Below are 22246 nucleotides of genomic sequence, written 5' to 3'. Positions count from 1 at the left end.
GCTGCACTAATAATAGCAGTCAGTAATTATTTTGATTCGGCACTATGATTGACAGCACTGTGAGTAGCTGTGATATCATGCCTACAACCCTCCACCAGAGAATCCACTCCCCTCCACCGCTGTTTCAGGGTCTCCCCTCTTCAAACCCCCATATCTCCCACACGCTCCCTATTCCCACCAGAGTAAGCACACCTCTGTAGATCAATTCTCAGGTTCTGTTGCTTTGGGCCATTAAATCAATAATGTTTAAATAGAAAGTGAAAATACTTTTTTTTAAAGACATGGGATGAAAAATATGCTTTTTCCTTAGCAAGAGAACAAAAATACAAACAATAAACAAGATAGGTGCTTTTTTGTCAAATACTTGAAATACTCTTCCTGCTTGGATTCTGGTGCCATCCACCTCTTCATCCCCTTCCCCTAAACGTTTAAATATCTCACTAATCCATAACGTCTGGTATCTGTGATCACATAGAAGTCAGTGATAAAGTTCCTGGAGACAGCATATGACACAGCTGACAGAGCAAAGGAGTGAGATCTGATGACCTGGTGTGCTGAGATTTCTAGGCAAAGAAACTAGGAGAGATTCAAAGGACAACCAGGAACTCTGGTTTTACTTACAAAAGAATAGGCTTTCCAGTGTCCTTCTCCTGCCTCTCCAACTACCCCATGAATCAGGATGGCACTGACAATGTATATGAAATCAGATTAATTTTTTTAAGGAAGTTATATCTCCCATTCTAAAATTAGATACATTTGCCCAAGGGGGAATGGAGCAATAAGTTATTAGTGTTCTTTTTAAAACGATGCATCTTTACCTAAAGCAGGATTGAACTTGATTCATATTATGAATTCATGAAGAAGAATCTTGTTTTCTTGTGAACTTTAATAACATTCAACCTATCATTAATTAGCTGGCAGTCGACAAATTAACATAAAGTTGTCGTTGGGTTTTTGGTTTGTTTGTTTTTTTTTTTTTTTGCTTAAACTTCAATCAAAATCCACTGTTAAAGCAAACTCATTTATACCATCAGCATGTTCCTGACCCTATTAGAATTACTTCCAGAAGAGTGTGGGGAAAGGGACTCATCTTGTGTGCCCAGAATATCTATCATTTGGATTTTGCTGTTGCTGAACTTTCCCCCCTACCCCATATCCCATAATGTGGGATTTCTGTTCTTTGTCTGCCTTTGTTTCTTTGTCTGTTTCTTTGTCTGCCTATTCTTGGGGACACAGACCTGCACTCACCAGGTAATGGCTATGCCAGGTAATGGCTATGCTCTCTGACCCTGGCTGGTCACTCCCCACAGCCTGTGACAGTTCCAGAGTCTCCAAGCTTTGCTGACGAGGACAATGTGTCCGTGGCAGAAAACCTTTCAGTGGGAGTTCATGAAACGCTGTTGTATCTTGTTCCAGTTTTGTTTGCCCTGAAGCTAGATGTATAAATCACTTACGACAGCGTTTGAATGTAAGATTTTATTTTGACATATAGCTCTTAGATCTGGGTTAGAAAATTCTACGAAATATCTAGCAAACCTTCTAAAAGATTTTGCCTGGGTTAATTACTAAATTTGGCATCTGATAAAAACATGAACAAGTGAAATTAGTTGACATTTCCCAATTCTTTTTATCTATAGATTCTATGTCATTTTTAGTTAAAGACAAAAAGAAATTCCTGACATTTTGCCATCCTTATTTCTAAATTAATCCTAGAACTATTTTGTGATTTTGTTGTTGTTTTTGTGGTATTGGAGCGACAGCACAGAGGGTAGGGCATTTGCCTTGTATATTGCCAACCCGGGTTCAATACTATCTCCCAACCCTCCATTTTGAGATCTTGTACACAGTGCCTTTAGATTACTTACCAGTGTCCAAATTATATAACTAAAAATTTCATGTTTGCTATGTTGATCACAATGGCTTTTAGCTGTCTTCACTTTAAATTTTTATTAGTGAATCAACATGAGGTACAGTTACAAACTTATGAACTTTCATGTCTGCATTTTGCTTACATCCCTCCACCAGTGCCCATTCTCCTCCACCAATGTTCCCAGTATCCCTCCCACCACCACCCCATCCCCCATCACCCCCGCTGCCTCTGTGGCAGGGCATTCCCTTTTGTTCTCTCTCCTGTTGGATATTGTAGTTTGCAATAGAGGTATTGAGTGGCCATCATGTTCAGTCTATAGTCTACTTTCAGCATGCAGCTGTCTTCACCTTAGTTGGTAGGTTCTTTTTTTGGGGAAGGGGCGGGGAAACTCAAGGGAGCAGGAAGGAGATGCCCAAGCTTGCCCAGGAGCCTCATGGAGCCATTCCTGAAGTTCCTTGCCCAATATTCCAGTAGTTCAAAGCTAGCCCTGAGATTCCAAAGACCATCCAGTGGTGCTTAGGGTCCTCCAGTGATGCTCAAAAAGCCACGTGGGACCAGGATAAAAACTGGGTCAGAAGCAGCTAGGCATGAGCCCTAACAACACACTATCTTCTGGATCCATTGTGTTCATGTGCCTTCTTACATTTTCTTTTCCTAAGAACACATTTGGTTTTAATTTGTTTCATTATATTACAATTTTAGTTTAACTGTACAAGCATAGATACTTCTTATCCTGCATAAATGTCACCGAAGTAAAAGAGGAACTCATTCAGTCAATCATTATTCTCTAGTTCTCAACAACTTTAAATGGAATTTTATTTTTGACTTTAATAGCAGTTCCCCAAAAGGAACAACTCTCCCAAACACCAAAGTTATTCCCCAAAGACCAAAGAAAACACGAAATTTGTATCCAATAGATTTTCTGACTTTGATAGAGTAAAAAAATCAGCATTTGAGCTCTGAACACTATCAGCTCAGGACAAAGAGATATTCCTTGGGTGAGATACAATAGTCTCAGAGAGTGCATGTTAATGAAGAAAAATTTGGATTTGGAAGGTTTTACAATGCAATTTTAGACGAAGTTAAAAAAATAAACTACCCAACTGGTCAAACACAGTCATGTAAGTTAAGGGAGAGAGGATGACGATTTTCTTCCAGTTCCTAACGCTAATAAAGAAGATTCAGTGTGAGGAAAGATGACTCATTTAGAAGAAGGCTCCAGCAACTTGCAGCTCAGTTGAGTTATCCCTCTGGGATAAATGTGATATTTGCTTCCCTTCTTAATATCCTTATAAGCAAACCTCTGCCTATGAGAAGGGAAACAAACGGCAAAAAAAAAAAGGCAGAATGGTATGAAAAGAACAGACTCCATCAGGAAAAGCTTCCATCCCGACTCCTCTGCCATGCTCTGGCTGTATAAGGTGGGACGGTGGAAGCCCTGGACTTCCTACCTTGCAAACTAGGAGAGTGAGAATCCAGAGCTCTAATGGGGGGCCTCTCTGGTAGCGGAGTTAAATGGATCTCCCTGTCATTTTGTAACAAAGCTGTGTTCGAACCCTTTCTCTAACAGACATTTATCATGTCTTTCCAAGAGTACTTCGGACCCATTGCTTTGGTCTAAATTTTTTTCTAAATGGAAGAAAGAAATGAGAATCTTCAATTCAATCCCTTCCAACCCCACCCCACCCCTAGCTTACCAATGAGAGATTTGCGAAGCCTTTTAAAAGGAAGACTAGAGAAGCATGTATTCAGGTATCTGAGTGGGATATTGAGTTAGCAATTTATGTTCTGGCCAAGATACCAGCTGCAGTAGATAACATCAAAGGTCCACTCCAGCTCTCGGGTTTCAACTGCCACAGACATCAGGCTGTTAACTTTTTATCTAAAATGTCTCTCACCCTCCAGACATACTTTGTGGAATTAGAAACCGACTGCATATGCCAGACCAAACAGACAGGTTGGTGTTTCCAATTGCAGATTAGTAGGCGGCAGAGAGAATTTGCTACTTCCTCTAAATTTCTGCTTTTCTTATGCTCCATTCAATTTCTGGTAAGAAATTCTATTACTTCCCAGACTGGGGTCTGGTGACAGGATCATCAAGACACAGACTCCCAATCTACAGTATACCTGCCAAAAATTCACTTGCCAAAATTTGCTTGCCAAGACTGTGGCCAAGAGAGAGTTCCTGGGGGCAAACGCTCTTCCTCACAGCCAATTTCCTTTTTTTTTTTTTTTTTTTTTTGCTTTTTGGGTCACATCTGGTGATGCACAGGGGTTACTCCTGGATCTACACTCAGGAATTACTCCTGGCAGTGCTCGGAGGACCATATGGGATGCTGGGAATCAAACCCGGGTATGCCGGGTGCAAGGCAAATGCCCTACTCGCTGTGCTATTGCTCCAGCTCCGCCACTCTCCCTTTGAGACTGCCGTCAGTTACTTCTCAGCATCTTCCTCTCAGTCTCCTGGAGGTCTTAAAACTCAAAATATAGATTGGCCACTGTCCAGATCTCACGGCAGCTTCTCCCGAAAGGGAGAATAACATGAGGCCTCCATAACCATGCCACCAGACTCCGAACCAGGCTGTTTCACACGCCAGAGGGGGGCGGGTGAGAGCCCTCTCCACCCCAAGGGACCCAGCTCCAGCAGCCAAAAGCCTCCACAACCCAACCACCACCACGCTCAAGGCTGCTCCCCACGTGCTTGGGCCAAGCCTCACTTATGAGTGAACATATTCTTGGACATATCATAAGGCCCATTCTTCATAATTACCACACCAACCTGAATGGGTTCATATAGTAGGCAACAAGTCATAGAGGGAAATATATATATATGCATATACACATATTTTTAGATATACATACCAAAGCTCACATCACCCAAACTTTAACAACATGTTAGTGATATCCTATAGAATATCTTAATGGCTCCTGCCAGAGTAGAACAATCTTCACACTGTTTCCTATATGAACACTTATTTGTAAGCATGTTCATCAGTCCTCCATTACAGACCGTACAAAATATATTATTTCAGCTGTATTTTGGGACAGGGATTGGGGCTTGCGATGAAATCATGCTGAATTTAGTGCTGAAAAGGTTTAATGGTGGTGGGATTGGTGTTTGAAAATTAAATGTAATCAAATATTGTGAACTTATAAAAAAATTTTTTAAAAACGAAACTCAAAATATAAATGCAATTCATCTTCAAAGGTATACAGAGAAAAGTATCTCTGGAAACATTTCTCTATAGTTAATAGGAAACCTTTATTCAGTCTTATAGGGAAAAAGAAAGAAAGAAAGAAAGAAAGAAAGAAAGAAAGAAAGAAAGAAAGAAAGAAAGAAAGAAAGAAAGAAAGAAAGAAAGAAAGAAAGAAAGAAAGAAAGAAAGAAAGAAAGAAAGAAGGGAGGGAGGGAGGGAGGGAGGGAGGGAGGGAGGGAGGGAGGGAGGGAGGGAGGGAGGAAGGAAGGAAGGAAGGAAGGAAGGAAGGAAGGAAGGAAGGAAGGAAGGAAGGAAGGAAGGAAGGAAGGAAGGAAGGAAGGAAGGAAGGAAGGAAGGAGAGAGAGAGAAAGAGAGGGAAAGAAAGGGAGAGAGAAAGAAAGAAAGAAAGAAAGAAAGAAAGAAAGAAAGAAAGAAAGAAAGAAAGAAAGAAAGAAAGAAAGAAAGAAAGAAAGAAAGAAAGAGAGATAAAGAGAGGGAAAGAAAGGGAGAGAGAAAGAGAGAGAAAGGAAGGAAAAGAAAGAAAAAGAAAGAAAGAAAGGAAGGAAGGAAGGAAGGAAGGAAGGAAGGAAGGAAGGAAGGAAGGAAGGAAGGAAGGAAGGAAGGAAGGAAGGAAGGAAGGAAGGAAGGAAAGAGGGATGGAGAGAGGGAGGGAGGGAAGGAAGGAGGGAGGGAGACAGAAATCTATTTCAACACAAACAGTTCTTTCCCATTCTAATCCCAGAGTGCCCCCTTGTGTCCTGATGGGAAATTGATTCCAAAAAGAATGAGGTCAGCACAGAGTTCCCCATGGTTCTTAAACTTCAGTGTGCACCACAGTGACACAGTTTTGTTAAACTACAACTGAAGGACTCCATGTTGCAGATGAAGACATTTCAAATTGGATTTTATTAATTCTAAAATGCAATGTTTGAAAAGATTCCTCTGTTAAAAAAAAGGTCAAACTTCCAAAATTTTACTAAACAGTTTCCAAATTTTTCTGCATATCAGAATTTCTTGTGTTCAGTAGAGTTTTTTTTAGGTTTGTGAGGAAATTCCAGAAATTATTTTTAAAGTAAACACCCTGGTGAATTTGAGAAACCCTGGACAGGACAGTTCAGTCACCTAGCTAGGAAAAAAAAAATTCAACAAAGTCAAAGAGAAACTTAACTATTCCTCTTCTGCAAGGGAAAGGGTCAGCTTCTAAATACTATTGTATAATAGCATGCAACTAATTTTTCTTATATTAAAACACCAGAACACAACTTGGGAGAGTCAGAGTGATGTATTTTCTAGAGGGAAAACCTAATATTTCTTATTGCTTGTTATGTTTATCGTATGTTTTGTGGCCTTTTCTTTTATTAAGGTGACCATGGTTTACAGGACCCTTAGAGGTACCGTTTCACACATCTCAAAAATGTATGTTATCCCACAGTACCTGCCCACCCAAGAGCTTCTCCATTATCTACAGAACTTCTCGACAACTCAAGCTGCTTTCCCTTTAGAGATCTCAGTTCTGTGCTTAGAATTCATATGTCCATTTTTACTTAGCTTGGTCAGTTCCCACCTCCGTGTACCTTGTTTCTTTCTGCCCCATAAGGAGTGCGATCCTAAAGGACACACCTAGTCTTCAGCAGCAATATCTGCCTTAGTCCGAGATCTAAAGGCAACTTTGCAGACCATCCAAGTACACTGCCAGCAAGCCATGGAGAGGTTTCTAAGCCCAAAGAGGAACCTCAGAAGTGCCACAGTAAAAAGATCAAGCCTCTCCACACAGAGCTATATGACGGGCTATCAGAGCTTGGTGAAGTTATCTCTGAATATACCTTCTCAGAAAGAAGGGGGAACCGGCGGTGTGATTCTAACAAGAACACACGGGCACAGGAAGCTTCCAGCATGTCAAGCCCTTGGGCACCAATCTCTCAACTGCCTTTATTGTGCATTCACTTCATCACATCCTCTCACCTCAGAAAGGTAGAGAAATTAATTTCTAAACCCATGAGAACCAAAGGAACACAGTCGGTAAGTACCTAAGTGCTCAGAAACAAGTTCAAAAAGCAATAAGTGCTTTTAAGATAGACATGTATCTGAAGCAATGCCTGCACAACTGATTACCCATTTTGGTATGAGTTTATGCAGGATGGCTTAAAGCTGGCAAGGGTTTCCATGAGACTATTCAAAACAAAATTCAGCCATTGGTTTTCTTTAAAAAACAAAAAAAAAATTAAGAAAAAAGGCTTCCGATTTGAAGTTTGATTTAACCATGACCTATAAGTATCTTAAAAGATCAAAAATAACATATTCATATAGAACAATAACTGTGACAAATGTTAACAGACATTCAAGTACTATTCATGCTATGAAAGCATTTTTTAAGTTGAGAATTCTTATAAGCTGTTTATATTCTCCTATTGATCCCAACTAAAGTGAACAAATCAAATCCAAACTGTGGACAGCTGTTGCTTTTAAGCCAGTAAGTTAAATAAACTGTATCCTGGAGTCTATAGGTCATACTTCCTTGGTAATTCTGTCACCATTCATTTAAAAACTGGAAGAGCGGGAAATGGATCATACAAATGATCTATCCTAGTCCCCATTCCCTTACTGAAAAAGAAACTATGACTCATATGGTAGATTACACAGATCTACAAATAGCTGATGTTGATGAAGAACTATAATCCAGTAAAATTCCTATCCTGTTCTCCAGGAGATTGAGACTAAACATAAAAGAATAAATAAAATGATACAAAAATGTAATTACATACTACTTAATAACTTTCATGAGAATTAGATACTGAGGCCAGCAGGACTGGGAAGAACTGAGACAGAGTGAGAACCAGAATACTTTTCCAGGTAAGCAGATAAGCTGTCATCAAGTGTTTAGTAAAGTCTCCTCCTCTTCACAGGCACTCAGCACATCCCTACAATAAATCTAGTTTCTTCTGTTGTCTTTCGGCTTTACAGCCACAGGGAATATGCTTTAAAATAGCAAGACGCTGGAGAGCATTTATTTGGTGATAATAAATACAAATGTGCAATAATTGTGTAGAAATGGAAATACCTGGGGACTGAAATCACTCCTGCTCCTGGCTTAGTAGGATTACACCTCATTTTCACAGCAGTTGATCGGCCATTAACACAAGATGTTGTTGCTGTTGAAGACCTATTACAGGTAAAGTGACATGTGAAAAAGCAAATACGACATTAATTACAAAGACAAAAATGCTCTATGTATAAATTTACTCATGTTCTATGAACAAATAAAAAAGAAAAATGTACCCAAGTATGCCAATGTAATACAAAATGAGTTCATTTACTTTCACCACCCATAAAAGTCAGAATACTTTTCCAGTAAGCAGATAAGCTATCAAGTTTTTAGTAAAGTTTGTATAATTAAAATTAAAATTATATTTAATACTTAATAAATAAAATAGAGGTCATATCTACTTAAGTTGACAGCTGAATTACAAATAATCACTGCCTAGACAATAATGCACTCTTTATCACTGTCATCCCATTGCTCATCAATTGCTTGAGTGGGCACCAGCAACATCTCCATTTATCCTTGTCGCATGCCAGTATATCCCAATGGCTCCCAATGGCGTCTGCTCACTCCAGGAACATGAAGAGCAAGTTGTTGTTACTGTTTTTGGCATATTGAATACGTCATGGTAGCTTGCCAGGCTCTGCCATATGGGCAGAATATCCTCGGTAGCTTGCCAGGCTCTCCGAGAGGTGAGCTTATATAGCTGAGCCAGAGGTAGTTTGTGGGTGTATCTCCCACATACCTAACTTTTGGCCATTTAATTTCTTGGTAAACTTAACCCCAAATTGTTGGGGTCTGGCCAAAGGCACAGCAGCAATTTTGGATATCTGGAAGTCTGAAGGCACCATCAGGCTTCTGATGCACTCGCCCATAGGTACAGATTGACCTGCTGGTGGCACCATACCCCAGAATGCACTCTCTGAAAATGCATATGAAAGAAATTATATAAGTTTTTAAAAATTTAGATCTCCATACTATTCACAGGTTATTGAATAATCAGTTCCTAATCATTAGTATCATCTACTCTGCTAGGCATGTCAATGTTTAACCCTTTTGCTTTTGAGAAAAAAGAAGTCCAGGGAAAGAACATGTTGACTCACTTATAAAAGAAATGCACATCTGGTATTTGACTTGAGGAAACAGGAAACATATCTTCTTTTATATTAATATTTTGTAGTGTGGCTTCAACTGTCACTCCTAGATGACAAAATAAGATATTAAGTAATGTGGAGAAATTAAGTTGATCTCATCTCCATATACCTGAATTGAAAATAGATTTACTTTGATGCCGTCATTTTACCAGAAAATTGAGTTAAATTAGTGCACTCATGGCAAGAATAAGAAACACTTAGAAGACCCCAGAATAAAAAGTAATAGATTTTGCTCCCTAGATATGCAATTTTATTTTGCTAGGTCATTTTCACTTCCTAGGAAATGAGCTGTAGAATGCATGTGATAATTGAAGTGATCTATAAAACCCTTCCGATTATGACATGTTAACAATATACTATTGAAATTTTCCATCTCTGGTGAGTATCATTAAATGACCTAGACTATTTTTGCAAATACAACTTTTGGCTCACATTCAATATTGTCATTATTGACAACATAACAAAAATGTGTGTCCTAATAGTTCCCTGAAAATAACTCCAAATTTCTATTACTTACATATTTTCTACAAACAATGTATTTTTCCCATCTCTTACAGGCAAAATGATGACAGATTCAAAATGCAAGCTATAACAGCAACTTGTACTCCTAGAGGAGAGCTCCAAGTACAAGCTCAGTAACTGGCCTTGGTGCTGAAAATTAAAACTATGTTCTGCTGCAGTCTATAGCAATGGTTCTCAAATCTAGCTGCACATGACGTTTTCCTGAGCCACTTGCAAAACTTTTATATTGTCATATGCATCCTTAGATTTTTAATTTCCACCCCAGTGGTTCTAATTAACTTGGTGCTTAAGAATCAATCACTCATTACGGACCTTAATTCTTCTTAAAACTTTCCTATATCTTCTGGACCACAAAAAGGGTAGATGGGGAATAAAACTCAGAATATTCACCTTTGCAAACTGTCACCAGCTTACCTCTGGAATGAGAAAAGATGATGAAAACTCATGGAAAAATAACACAGTTTTATATTTTGCTTGTTTATTGTTCATAGTTTGCTTTTAGTTTTGGTTTTCAAAATCATTTGCATCTTAAACTCCCAGAGGATCTGGTGGAAGTCAGACTTTCAGAAAACATCTTGTCACATAGGAATTAATATATAAATTCAAAATCTTCTTGTACTCCCTGATCCTGACCAGTAGAACTCATCTATAGGGTAATCTTTAGTCACGTTACAAAGTGATGATTTAGAATGGCCCGTAAGCCTTAATCATCTATGGTAAACACCAATGCAATGACAAATGATTAGTAATATCGTCAGCATAAAGGCATGCATGCATAAGGAACCAAATGATGCTTACCTAAAAACGTGTCTGCCAGAATGATGGATTGTGATGATAAGGCTGCTCTGAAGCCCTTGCTTTCAGAAGGAATAATAGTTGACTGACATACAAATGCTCCTACCAAATTTGTGTAATCATCAGATCCTGCCACCATTTCCTTTACTGTAAAATCTGTTATATTATTGGTACAGAGAGCCATCTTCTTACCCTAAAATAAAAAATAAAAATATTGTGGTTTTACTGAAGGTTGGACTTTACACTGTATCTTTGCCACTTGTGACTAGAGTAGAGCAGTGGTTCTCACATCAACTGACCTGGGAGACTCTAATTGATCTGGTGCAAGACCCAGGCAACACTATTTTTTAAGTTCTTTAGGCTACTTCAACATTTACCAGTGGCAGAGTCACTGAAGTTATGATAAACATAAAGAATTCATGACTACATTTTTTCCTCCAAGCACAGCATCTACTATAAAGGAGGAACGTCATTCTTTTACAAGAGTTGTAAAGGAATGAAGTCATTTGTGAAATCTTTGATTCAAAGATTAACTCCACACACTAAAGAGATCAGAAAACTGTTGGAGGTTTTAATGGCAAAGGAAAATAGGACCTGCTCCCTGTTTTTCTTTATATAATTTACATATTGGTGGTCAAAAGGTTATGTGAAGACTTAAGAAGAAAAGTTAAAACCATCTTTCAAATAATAAAATTCTAGTACAACATCTAAATTCTAAACAGTTGGTCACTATGTCTCTTTTTTTTACCTACTTTTAGATATAATGATATGTACCTATTCAATTACACAATATGAAGGGAAAATGGGACTCATTAATAATTTAATCTAAAATAATATTATCTAAAATAATATTATTTGAAGAATAATTGGAAGACAGAAATTAAAAATTAGATTTTTGTTTGGGGGGGCCCACACCTGGCAATACTCAAGGCTATATCAGGAATCACTTCTGTGGGGCTTGGATAACCATAGAGAGTGCCAGGGATCAAACCCAAGCTGGCTGTAAGCAAGGCCCTTTCTGCTATACTTTCACTCTGGCACTCCCAAATTAGAGTATTTTTAAATAGTATCCTTAAATATACCCTGGCCCCACTGCAAAGGACAATAACTTGCTCTATAATTTCCACAAATAAATTAATTTAGGAAAATTGGGATATTACTTCATTGGTCTTAAATGTGCAGTATGCACAGATGGACATGAAGTATAGATCTAAAATTTCCCTAAAATAGCTAGCAATCTAGACCTATAAAATTTTCTACCTTCACTAAGTTCTGTCACCACAACACAGGTGTAAGTTTAAATTGAATTGCTGACATCAAAAATGCAGAAACAGGGTGAAGAAGAAGATACTACCATGGGGAAACAACAATAAGAGGAAAGAAATGAGAATACAAAGGAGAAGGCGAAAGACAACTAAAAAGAAAATAAATGATAGAAATTGGACAGTGGTAAAACAGGAATAAGGTTGAGAAGTATGAAATATCCGAAATTAGTCTTACTTGCTGTTTTCTGCTGATCTGATACATAACACATATTAAACCTATATTTATTTATGTGGTAAATTGAATGACAAATCAAGTGTGCTGTATAACTCTACGTAAAATCATAACAGGAAATTTCCATACATATAAAACTTTATTGGTCATCAGATTTGTTTTTTAATTTCCCCTGAACAAAGTCTGGTAAATAATCTCAAAATAATGAATACTAGTGTGAGAGGAGTAAATATGAAAAGATGCATGGAGATGAAACTTGTTAGGTGAATCCTTACAGATTTCACCCCTGCTAATTATATGTGTGTATACATGCACACACATAATTGCATATATTTTCAGTCATACATAATCCCCATAAAATACTGAACATGACAAAAACATCTACTGTACATGTAGTACTGTAATTCTCCCCACTAATAGTACCATTCAAGGTTCTATTTCTTTCCATAGGGAAAAAATAATACTATTGAGTAGCAGAGGCCACTTTATCAATTAACATTTGTCCCCTACTTTAATTTTTGTACAAATATCCTCTTGTAAGCATCTTTAAGAAACAATCATAAAACTGGTCATAATAATAAGGGTAAAGGCTGGAGTGACAGCACAGCGGGTAGGGTGTTTGCCTTACATGCATCTGACCTGGGTTCAATTTCCAGCATCCCATATGGTGCCCCAAGCACCACCATGAGTAACTCCTGAGTGCATGAGCCAGAAGTAACCCCTGTGCAACACCGGGTGTGACCGAAAAAAGCAAAAACACAAAAAAAACAAATACATAAGGGTAAAATTTTCTCATACTACCACTGCCTATTTATGAAATAGGTGTAAAAAACAAGCCTGACCCACTTCTACAAAAATGAAAGATCATCTGCATCTTGAAGTTTGGGGGTTCAACTAACTAATAACTGTTTTTGAAGGCTGAGAATTGGAAAAGGTGTCCTGGTGGAGAAAGCTACCAAGATGCAAGGAGGTAACAGAGGTTTTAAGCTGACAAAGCTCATTTTCTGTCATTTGAGGGTGAATCTCCTTAAAGATGTTACTGGTCATCAACAAAGAAAATAACACTAAGTCAAAACCGATCTAATGTCTCATCTTACCTGGGAGCCAGAGCTTACCTCATGCCCACATAAACTGATATTGAAGAAATGGAAGTATTTTGTTCCCTTGGAGGTAAAGCTGGGGCCATTCATCAATGAGCCCACGCTGCTGAGGTTACTGAAGTCGTAGTGCAAACTCTGATTTTCTTTCTCATGGTAGAAAAAGCAGTCACTATAACAAACTGAGTGGTCCTTTGATTAAATACAAAGAATATTTAATGCAGAAAAAGAAAAGTATAAGCTTCCACAAAAAATATTTTTTAAAAAAACCCATATTTAAAAACTTTCAGTAATTTTGTCATTATATTTGACTTACTAGAGAATTTCTAAGTGCTAGTAAAAGTAAAACTATTTTGATTCATTTCTTTTTGTTTGTTTGTTTGTTTTTTGTTTTTTGGGTCACACCCAGCGATGCTCAGGGGTTACTCCTGGCTTTGCACTCAGGAATTACTCCTGGCGGTGCTTGGGGGACCATATGGGATGCCGGGGATCGAACCCGGGTCGGCTGCGTGCAAGGCAAATGCCCTACCCGCTGTGCTATCGCTCCGGCCCCTAAATTTGATTCATTTCTTATAAAAAATTTTAATAGTCAAATAATTTTTCATGCCAGTATAATTGACAATAAAACTAGTTCCTTCCTCATCTGTAATATAACATCAATCTTTAATATATCATCAATCATTTATCCCTAAAATTATTCTATAATCAAACAACAGAGATTATTTGTTCCACCTTAATCAAGTATATATATATATGTATGCATATATATTCCACTTTAATCAAGTATATCAAGTATATGGAAATCAGTTCTAATATTTCTGGGGAACTTACTGATTTTGGTACTTATTATTTATGTTCACAGAAACTAGAACACTAATGAAGTACTCAGTAAATGTAAGAGGACAGAAAACATCTAAGAGACACTTAGAAGGGGATATTCCTTAATGCTTAACATAAAGGTACCGTAATGTTTCATATAAACCTTAACATAATGGTTCTTAGCATTTCTCTATTAAAATGCATTTCCCTGAAGTTTGCTGAACTACAGACACGATTACCTGAGTGCTTCTACTCCCAGGCCCACATGGAATACAAGCCTCCTTGCCATAGACCTGATGCACAGACAGGTAGGTATCTGGTAGACATTCTTTGCACTGGTTGGTTTCTTTCTCAATGTAGTGGCCTGGGGGGCAGGGGACACACGACGAGGCCGACTGTGCAGAGCCAAGAGCACAGGCACGGCATGAGGATGCCACCCCGTCGACTGCATTAGTGGCAGTGATAGAATAAATCTTCACCACATCATTGATGAACCGTCTATTCTAAAAAGAAAAGAGAATAATGACTTCTGTTTTGGGACTTAGTTCCTTAAGTAGATTGTATCATATCGATATCACAAAAAAAAAGTGTTACAGACTAATAGCTTACAATCGACAATTATTAATATCACTCCTTTACTGTTTTGTTTTTTCAACTTTTAATTTTAACATTACTAGCAAATTTCCATAATAATAGAGTTCCAGGAGTGCTGCCACTATTATCCTGTCATAAGTATTATAAATTAAGAGATACTTATGGACTTTACATTCGGAAGGATTGATGTGACATAATGAAGAAGAAATTTCATCTCCCCTCATTGTTTTCATATAGAAACATAAATCTAGTGATACAATGGGATGTTGACAGTGTGGCAGGATGTCACATTGGACACGGGATTAGAGAGTCTTGGAATATGAGGACTCAGGTCCTTACCCAAACAGTGAAATACAGTCATTCCAGTTTCTTGGGACCTTCCTTTCCCTCTGGAACCCTTTTCCTAAGCTATACATTCTAATTTCTGTTTAGAGGATGTAGCTAAAGAGCAGAAACCTAGGTCTTATACTTCTCATTCTCTTGAGTGAGTCCATGAAAATCCAGTTTTCAGGTAGCAGTAGGTGTCACTATTGTTACAGTGTAGCATTATAACACAGACTGCTTAAGGCTTGCTGTCTAAGGCAAAGAAAAAGGAAGACAAGGGGGAGACAGGATTCCATTGCATGTTCATGCCCCATACTGTGATTAGCTGAAGACACGCATGAAATAATTATAGTCAAGTAAAATCTGGAGAATAGGCTCCACAGGGAACACCTGAATAGAAGGTTATGGTGGCTCCACATTGGCCACCACAGCTTTAAGGCAGCCTTTGAACAAATGCTTTACTTTGTCTCACCGCTATAGAGATCCACAAAAATAACAACCCCATGAAACATATTATGGCACTTACTTAGGGGAGTTTAAGTTATACTACAGCAGGGACACTAAAAAAAATTGTGTGTCAACCCAATTATATATACAAGCACCCTCTCCAGGTTGTAAAAGGGTAAAGTACTATAATAAAATAATAAATCACACTTAATGGCTCCCAGACATGTTAGATCATTCAGAAGAGAATTTGTCAATTTCCCAAGTCTCAGGAAGTGACACAAGTTTTCTAATAGCAATTAAGTTATCTTTCTCTTAAGCTTCTAGAAACATTTGTCCAGCACACAAAATAATTCAAAGATATATTGTTATGCCAGGTCATCATTCTTAATTTAAAAAAATATCATTTTTATACTTATCTATTTAATAACCAAATAACTGATATCAGTAAAAATATCTACTGGGATATTTTAGCAATTAGTTTGGTTTTTTTAAAATCCTTGGAACTTAACTTACATCTTGACCCTGATTAGTTCTCTGGAAGGCCCATGTAAATGTGAATGTTGCATTCTTAAAGATGACGTGGGTATAAGCTTGTTTTTCTTTCGTTCCACCCCATGATTCCACCACGTTGGTACTTTTTCTATTGATATCCTAAAATACATTTTTAAATACACATTAAACACAAACGTAGTAGCAATATCCATGTGTACATATCACAAATACGATTTTGTCTTTACACTAAACTCTGTAAGGCTGGTGAACATTTATCTGCAGAGCATGTAACTCTATAGAGTTCTTAATACTTCCCTTTGAGTCTGCAGGAACATTCACTGGTTAACAAATTACAATATATCATCAACCTTAAAGTCAACCCGAAAGAGGTCTCAATTCATAGAGACCTTGAGGGAGTTTGTGTATGTGTCTAGTTTGTGAAATATACTTAAAAAGGGAAACATAATCCCCCAGACTTCTCATAGTAAACTTCAAGGGTCTTAGAACAGCAAAGCTTTTCATTTCTTTATACTTCACAGGTTCTGATAGGCAGTTTTTATACAGAAAGTCTAAACTAGCCCCGAGTTACTCTTGAAAACAACCAGAATGCTCCAAGAGCAGATTCATCAGAATATTTATGTTCTTAAAATAATTCTTTGCTAATACTTGAACTCCCAAGATGTAATGTTTTCTTTCTGATTTTCTTACAGTATTTACAGTATCACATAAATGTGACATTGTCACAAATGTAACATGACTCAAAATGAAATAAGATACAAGGTGAATAAAATAATATACATCTAATTTAAGTGAAAGCCAAGCTCAATTCTGAAATTGTAAATTAATCCTTCCTCGGAAAATCCTGATAACTTAAGATCTTGGATGGGTTTCCATCAAATACCTGGGATCCTGGCTAGACAGTGTCATGAGTTTAAAACGGACCTTTTCTCTTTCTACTCCTATGATGTAACTAGAGTTATATATATAATATATATAGAATTATATATATTGCTATAAAGCTATATATTCTGCTATAAAGAATTTATGCCACAGAGAGGAATACAGAAGGTATATTTCATAAATCATAAATTCCCACATGACCAAGTAATCAAACTGTCATACTTGTCATACAGTTCCTACTTTCCATAAGGAACTCATATTATACAAGCAGTCTTTCGTTAAACATGTCTCACTAAGTGTTTAATAATAAACAAAATTTACTGGAGTATTTCAAATAATACCACCTAATTTGAAAACTCTACATGGTTTTCAAAGCATTTTAGTACTACTTTAATTAGAATTAAATACAATTTAATATCTAATTGACATCTCAAAAAATATCCTTTAGGAGAACAAATCACACAGAGGAAAAAAATGAACATATTCTGCAATGAACTAGAAACTTAATACTGATACACCCAAACAACTTATCTGATGGAATTAAAGAGGAAAAAAATCATGAATACATTTACATAATTAAAATATGGTCTTTCAAAGAGCTTTAGGAGCACACTGGATAGAAGGGTAAACTTTGTCTACAAAATAAAAACTTCCCTGAAAAGTGGTTTGAGCTGCTCCTGAAGTTTGAAAGGCAGTTCACAAGACAAAGGGAGGAATAAGAAAGTCATTATAAAGTATGAGAAATGGGAAAATCACAGGATGTTTCACAAGAAACTCAAGTCATCTAATAAACTGTAAATAGAAAGAATAGTACTGAGACCAGACGAGAGGTAAAGTACAAAAAGCTCAAAAATGCCATACGAAGGAATTTTTAAGTATGTTCATAGGCCTCATAGGCCACTGGTTCTCAAATTACTAGCTAAGAGAACCAATCACAAAGTTTGTTAAAATAATGGACCTATTCCAGAATTTCCCCTTCAGTTATCTAGGAAGTGTCTAGAAATGAACATTTGAAAGAGATCCCAGATAATGCTAGTGATTCTATTCCAGGGACCACTGAAATTAAGCAGTTAAAAAAAAGAATGCCATTAAGACTCATGTCATTGATTTATCTACTATTTGTGTGTGTGATGTGTCTGCTATTTGTGCATATTTATAAGGTCATTTTCAGAGCAGCAAGGATGAGAGAGAGAATGAAGAAATGAATGGATGGGAGAAAACTGTGAGTCAATTTTTTCCTGGGGAGAAAAAAAGTCTGTTTTCATTTAAACCATTTGTAATCACAGCTAAATGTTTAAATCTATATCTTAGATATCATATAGGAAATGGATAGTATTAGTAGTTATAGAAGTATCTTCAAAAAGAGAACAAAAGCAAAGTATATCTATAAATGCACTGATTATATGTTAAAAATTAATTATGATATTAAAACCAATATCCTTTTTTTTCTTTTTTGGGTCACACCTGGCGATGCAAAGGGGTTACTCCTAGCCCTGCACTCAAGAATCACCCTGGTGATGCTTAGGTGACCATATGGGATGCTGGGAATCGATCCCGGCTTGGCCTCGTGCAAGGCAAACGCCCTGCCTGTTGTGCTATTGCTCCAGCCCCCAAACGAACATCGTTCTTATACATATAAAAAGTCTTAGTAAATTTTGTGTTGCTATTTTTTCAAACTAACATTTGAGATTTCCATGAGATCTAGGTAAAAAGGGTGAAATTATCACAGATACATAGCATAGTTCCTTGTCTGACATTGATCCAATTTAAAAGAGTTCTCTCTCGTCCCAATGCTTGACACTTCCATTATTTCTGCCTTCACTACTTTATGTTTCTCTCTACCCTTGGGGCTTAAATGGATGGATGGATACAAAGGGAAAATTTTCGTTCTGTGGTAGTATATTTGTATAAAGAAAAATCTACCAGATGATATTCCCTGGCTTTTCTCAGCTACTTGAGACCCTTTGCTCAGCTCTCCCCTGAATGAATCCTTTCTTTGTAGAATTCACTGCCTAATTCGGCAACTGGGAGAATGAATGAGATTCTTTACCCATGGTTTGTTTTATAAATCAATTGATTGAGAACCTGGATTTATAATACTGTTATTTATAACCTGCATGCATACATCATCCAAATACCACACCCATCACCATCAAGAGAGTCTGCTTGCTCCCATCAGTGTTCCAAGGTCCCCTGCCAAAATCCACCCCCCCCAGTGTAAGCTCAATTATAGTCTCCAATTCCAATGACTTGCCCACACTGACATAAATTCACATTTGAATGAATGCTAAGCTTACAAATCTGTCTTTGAAGGTCACTTTTCACTCACCACCATGAAGTATAGAACACAGTCTGCAGAACAGAGTGTCTCAAACACAAATGTTATTCTTCCTAGTTCAGAACCCATGGCTCCAGTCATAGATGTTGGAGGTCTGTCAGACAGATTAAGATGCCAATAGTTAACAGTTGTCTCTAAACACAATCTAGAACAAAACTGTAATTCCCAATCCTCATTAAACTAAGAGTCATACTCTTCCTTTCATATAACTTATTTCTCAGACCCCTACCGACCCCAGATCCTTTGTCATTCAATTTCTTCATGGTCATACTCTTTTTCCTAATCTGGAGTCTACAAATCATAGAAATCTACCTTGATCTCCATGCATAAATTCTATTACTCATTGTAAGAAAAAGACTCAAGCAAGCATATTTCAACTGGGGGACTAGAATAATGGAATTAAAATTTTCTTGCCACCTTAGAAATAACAAAATACATAAATGAAAAGATATTTCTGCAAATAAGTTGAACTAAGATCTCTTTATTTAGTATTCAAGATCTGAGCTATTATTTAAATTTTTATTTTAAAAACTAATAGGTAATATTTTAGTAAATTATTAAAAGCTATAATAGTTAATCATTATCTAATAATATCTAATATTATATAATTGTTATATTATCTAATTATATAATATGGTTATTATATAATAATCAGATTATTATCTAATAATCAGACCATTGTCTATTATTATTGTTATTATAATAATAAATCGGGACTGGGCCTCTTCTACCCAGATTCCCCATTTTCCAGTAGCTAGGCAGTCACACCCAGTGAAATCCCATCAATGGCCAACATCCAGACACTATACAATCAAGCTCCTGGAAGCCTATCAAGCTCTGATAGCCTAGTTCTCCCTCTTGGAGAACCTGGCAAGCTACCAAGAGTTTACTGCCCTCACTGGGGAGAGCCCAGAAAGTTCCCCATGGTATATTCATATGCCAAATACAGTAACAATGATGGGTCTCATTCCCCTGAGCCTAAAGAGCCTCTAATGTGGTACCATTAAGAAGAACCAGTAAAGAGAGGCTGCTAAAATCTCAGGGCTAGGATGAATGGAGACATTACTGGGCCCACTCAAGCAAATCGATGATCAACGGGATGACAGTGATACAGTGATTAAAAACTATGATAGATAATATAACAAAAACCAGTAATAGAATTATTAATGGGGCCAGAGCAATAGTACAGCAGGTAGGGAATTTTCTTTGCAGGCAGCCAACCAGGAACCAGACCCCATATGGTCTCTCAAGCACCACCAAGCGTAAACCCTGAATTTTGCCAAGTGTAGCCCAAAAACAGAACAAAACAAAAACAAAACTTTCAAATCCATCCCTGTAATACAAACTAACAATAAAAGATTCCCAATCACTTATCTTCTATATATTCATAAGTATCCTATAATTGTTAATTTATAAAATATGTGATAACATTAATAATTTTATGAAAACAAGTCACTTTACTTCTTTATGGAAATATGCTAAGATAGGAGAGAATTGGTTTTTCTTACTTAAATCCTGGGATATGCAAGTTTAAGATCAGATAATCATTATCCGAACCTCCAGCCCCACTCCGGATATGATCTCCAGCTACCTCCCAACCTGCAAATGATTAAAAAAAATCTTAATGAGTAAAAAGTTCATTTCTAACAATATTTTATCTATCTTTGGAGGGCCACACCCATGGTGTGCTCAGGGATCATTCCTGCCACCGCTCAGGGGATCTTATAGGATGCTGAGAATTCTACCAGAATTGCCACAGGAGAGGCAAGTGCCCAGTCCACGGTCTTAGAAGGAGAAGGAGGAGGGTTTAAGTTCAAAGCTAGAAATATTTCAAAAGCTTTTACTACTTCATTCTTTTAAGTTTTGAGTGGGGCTTAATCTACTTCAGAATATATTCTAGGCACATACTCTATCACTGATCTACATAGCCCCAAAAGATTTTGCTATTTTTAAATTACAGCTGCAAATTGTATGCATGTAAGCTAGATGAAAATAAAGAAACTCCATGTGATTCTCCAGAAATAATCAAGTAATGCATATATGCTTTCTCTTTTAAAAAATGTATTATAGGGGCTGGAGTGACAGAACAGTGGGTAGGGCGTTTGCCTTAGGTTTGCCATAGGTTCAATTCCCAGCATCCTATATGGTCCCCCAAGCACAACCAGGAGCAATTCCTGAGTGCACGAGCCAGGAGTAACCCCTGTGAACCACCAGGTGTGAACCAAAGAGGAAAAAAAATGGTTCTCCACCCAGATAAGATCAGGAGCAGCCACACATGAAATGGTTCCTCTGCTCCTAAAAGACTATGATCCTGGAGACCTACTAACCACTTTTGGCACCCAGAAGCTTCTTACAGAAATGCATCTAGACTGTGAACTGAGCTACAACCCCATGCCACCCCTGGAGGAGAAAGTTTTTTCTCTCTCGGCTTTTTCTTTCGGCAACTTCTGGCAGAAATCTCTCTGGACTTAATTATTAAAATATCAGAAATCCAAAACCACATGGCCGCAATACAGTGGAAAACAAACTATCAAATGATGCCTTTTCAGCAAGTTTGATGGTTGGGGGGAAATTCCAAATAATAATAGTGAGTTTTCTGTTGAAATATTGAATGTATTCAAAGTATAGAGAGAATAAAGTGAAGATCATTAGCCACTCAGGTGGTAGGGGTGGGAGGGGTGTATACTGGGGTTCTTGGTGGTGGAACATGGGCATTAGTGAAGGGATGGGGGTTTGATCATTGCATGACTGAGACTTAAATCTGAAAGCTTTGTAACTTTCTTCATGGTGATTCAATTAAAAAATAAAAATTAAAAAAAATGAATTACCGTTTAGTTAATATGTTGACAATAATAAAGTTTAGAGTATTTATGTACAAAGTTCCTGAACATCCTCATGGGCACTTCAGTGCCCATGACCCTTCCCCACTGTCCTTATACCACCTCTTGAACAATCTTCACTCCCTTCCATTTCTCCCCATAATGCATCTGCTCTCATAAAAATTATTTAATGGGGAAACTAATAATAGTTTTCTCAACAAGGTAAAGTTTTATAAAATTAAAACATATTTACTTATGTTTGGATGGAAAATCCTAGTTTTTAGGTAACCAACAAGAAATAGAAGCTTTAAATTACTTAATAAAGAAGAAAGGGGATTCAG

General features: G+C 37.3%; 1 protein-coding gene across 2 annotated transcripts in view; it reads right to left on the bottom strand.

Moving 5' to 3' along the window:
- ELAPOR2 (endosome-lysosome associated apoptosis and autophagy regulator family member 2) overlaps positions 1-22246 on the bottom strand; it is a 173074-nt gene that overhangs the window by 29712 nt on the left and 121116 nt on the right. For both annotated transcript variants that reach the window (XM_004602150.2, XM_055144169.1), the window contains 8 exons: positions 20595-20685; positions 19078-19180; positions 15870-16007; positions 14231-14494; positions 13191-13364; positions 10582-10771; positions 9211-9307; positions 8126-8227 (listed from right to left, as the gene is read on the bottom strand). In XM_004602150.2, the coding sequence (XP_004602207.2) occupies positions 8126-8227; positions 9211-9307; positions 10582-10771; positions 13191-13364; positions 14231-14494; positions 15870-16007; positions 19078-19180; positions 20595-20685 (1159 nt within the window). The remainder of the gene's footprint in view (positions 1-8125; positions 8228-9210; positions 9308-10581; positions 10772-13190; positions 13365-14230; positions 14495-15869; positions 16008-19077; positions 19181-20594; positions 20686-22246) is intronic.

The sequence above is a fragment of the Sorex araneus genome, chromosome 1 (assembly GCF_027595985.1).
Source record: "Sorex araneus isolate mSorAra2 chromosome 1, mSorAra2.pri, whole genome shotgun sequence".
Taxonomy (NCBI): Eukaryota; Metazoa; Chordata; class Mammalia; order Eulipotyphla; family Soricidae; genus Sorex; species Sorex araneus.
This window is presented reverse-complemented; position numbering and strand designations above follow the sequence as displayed.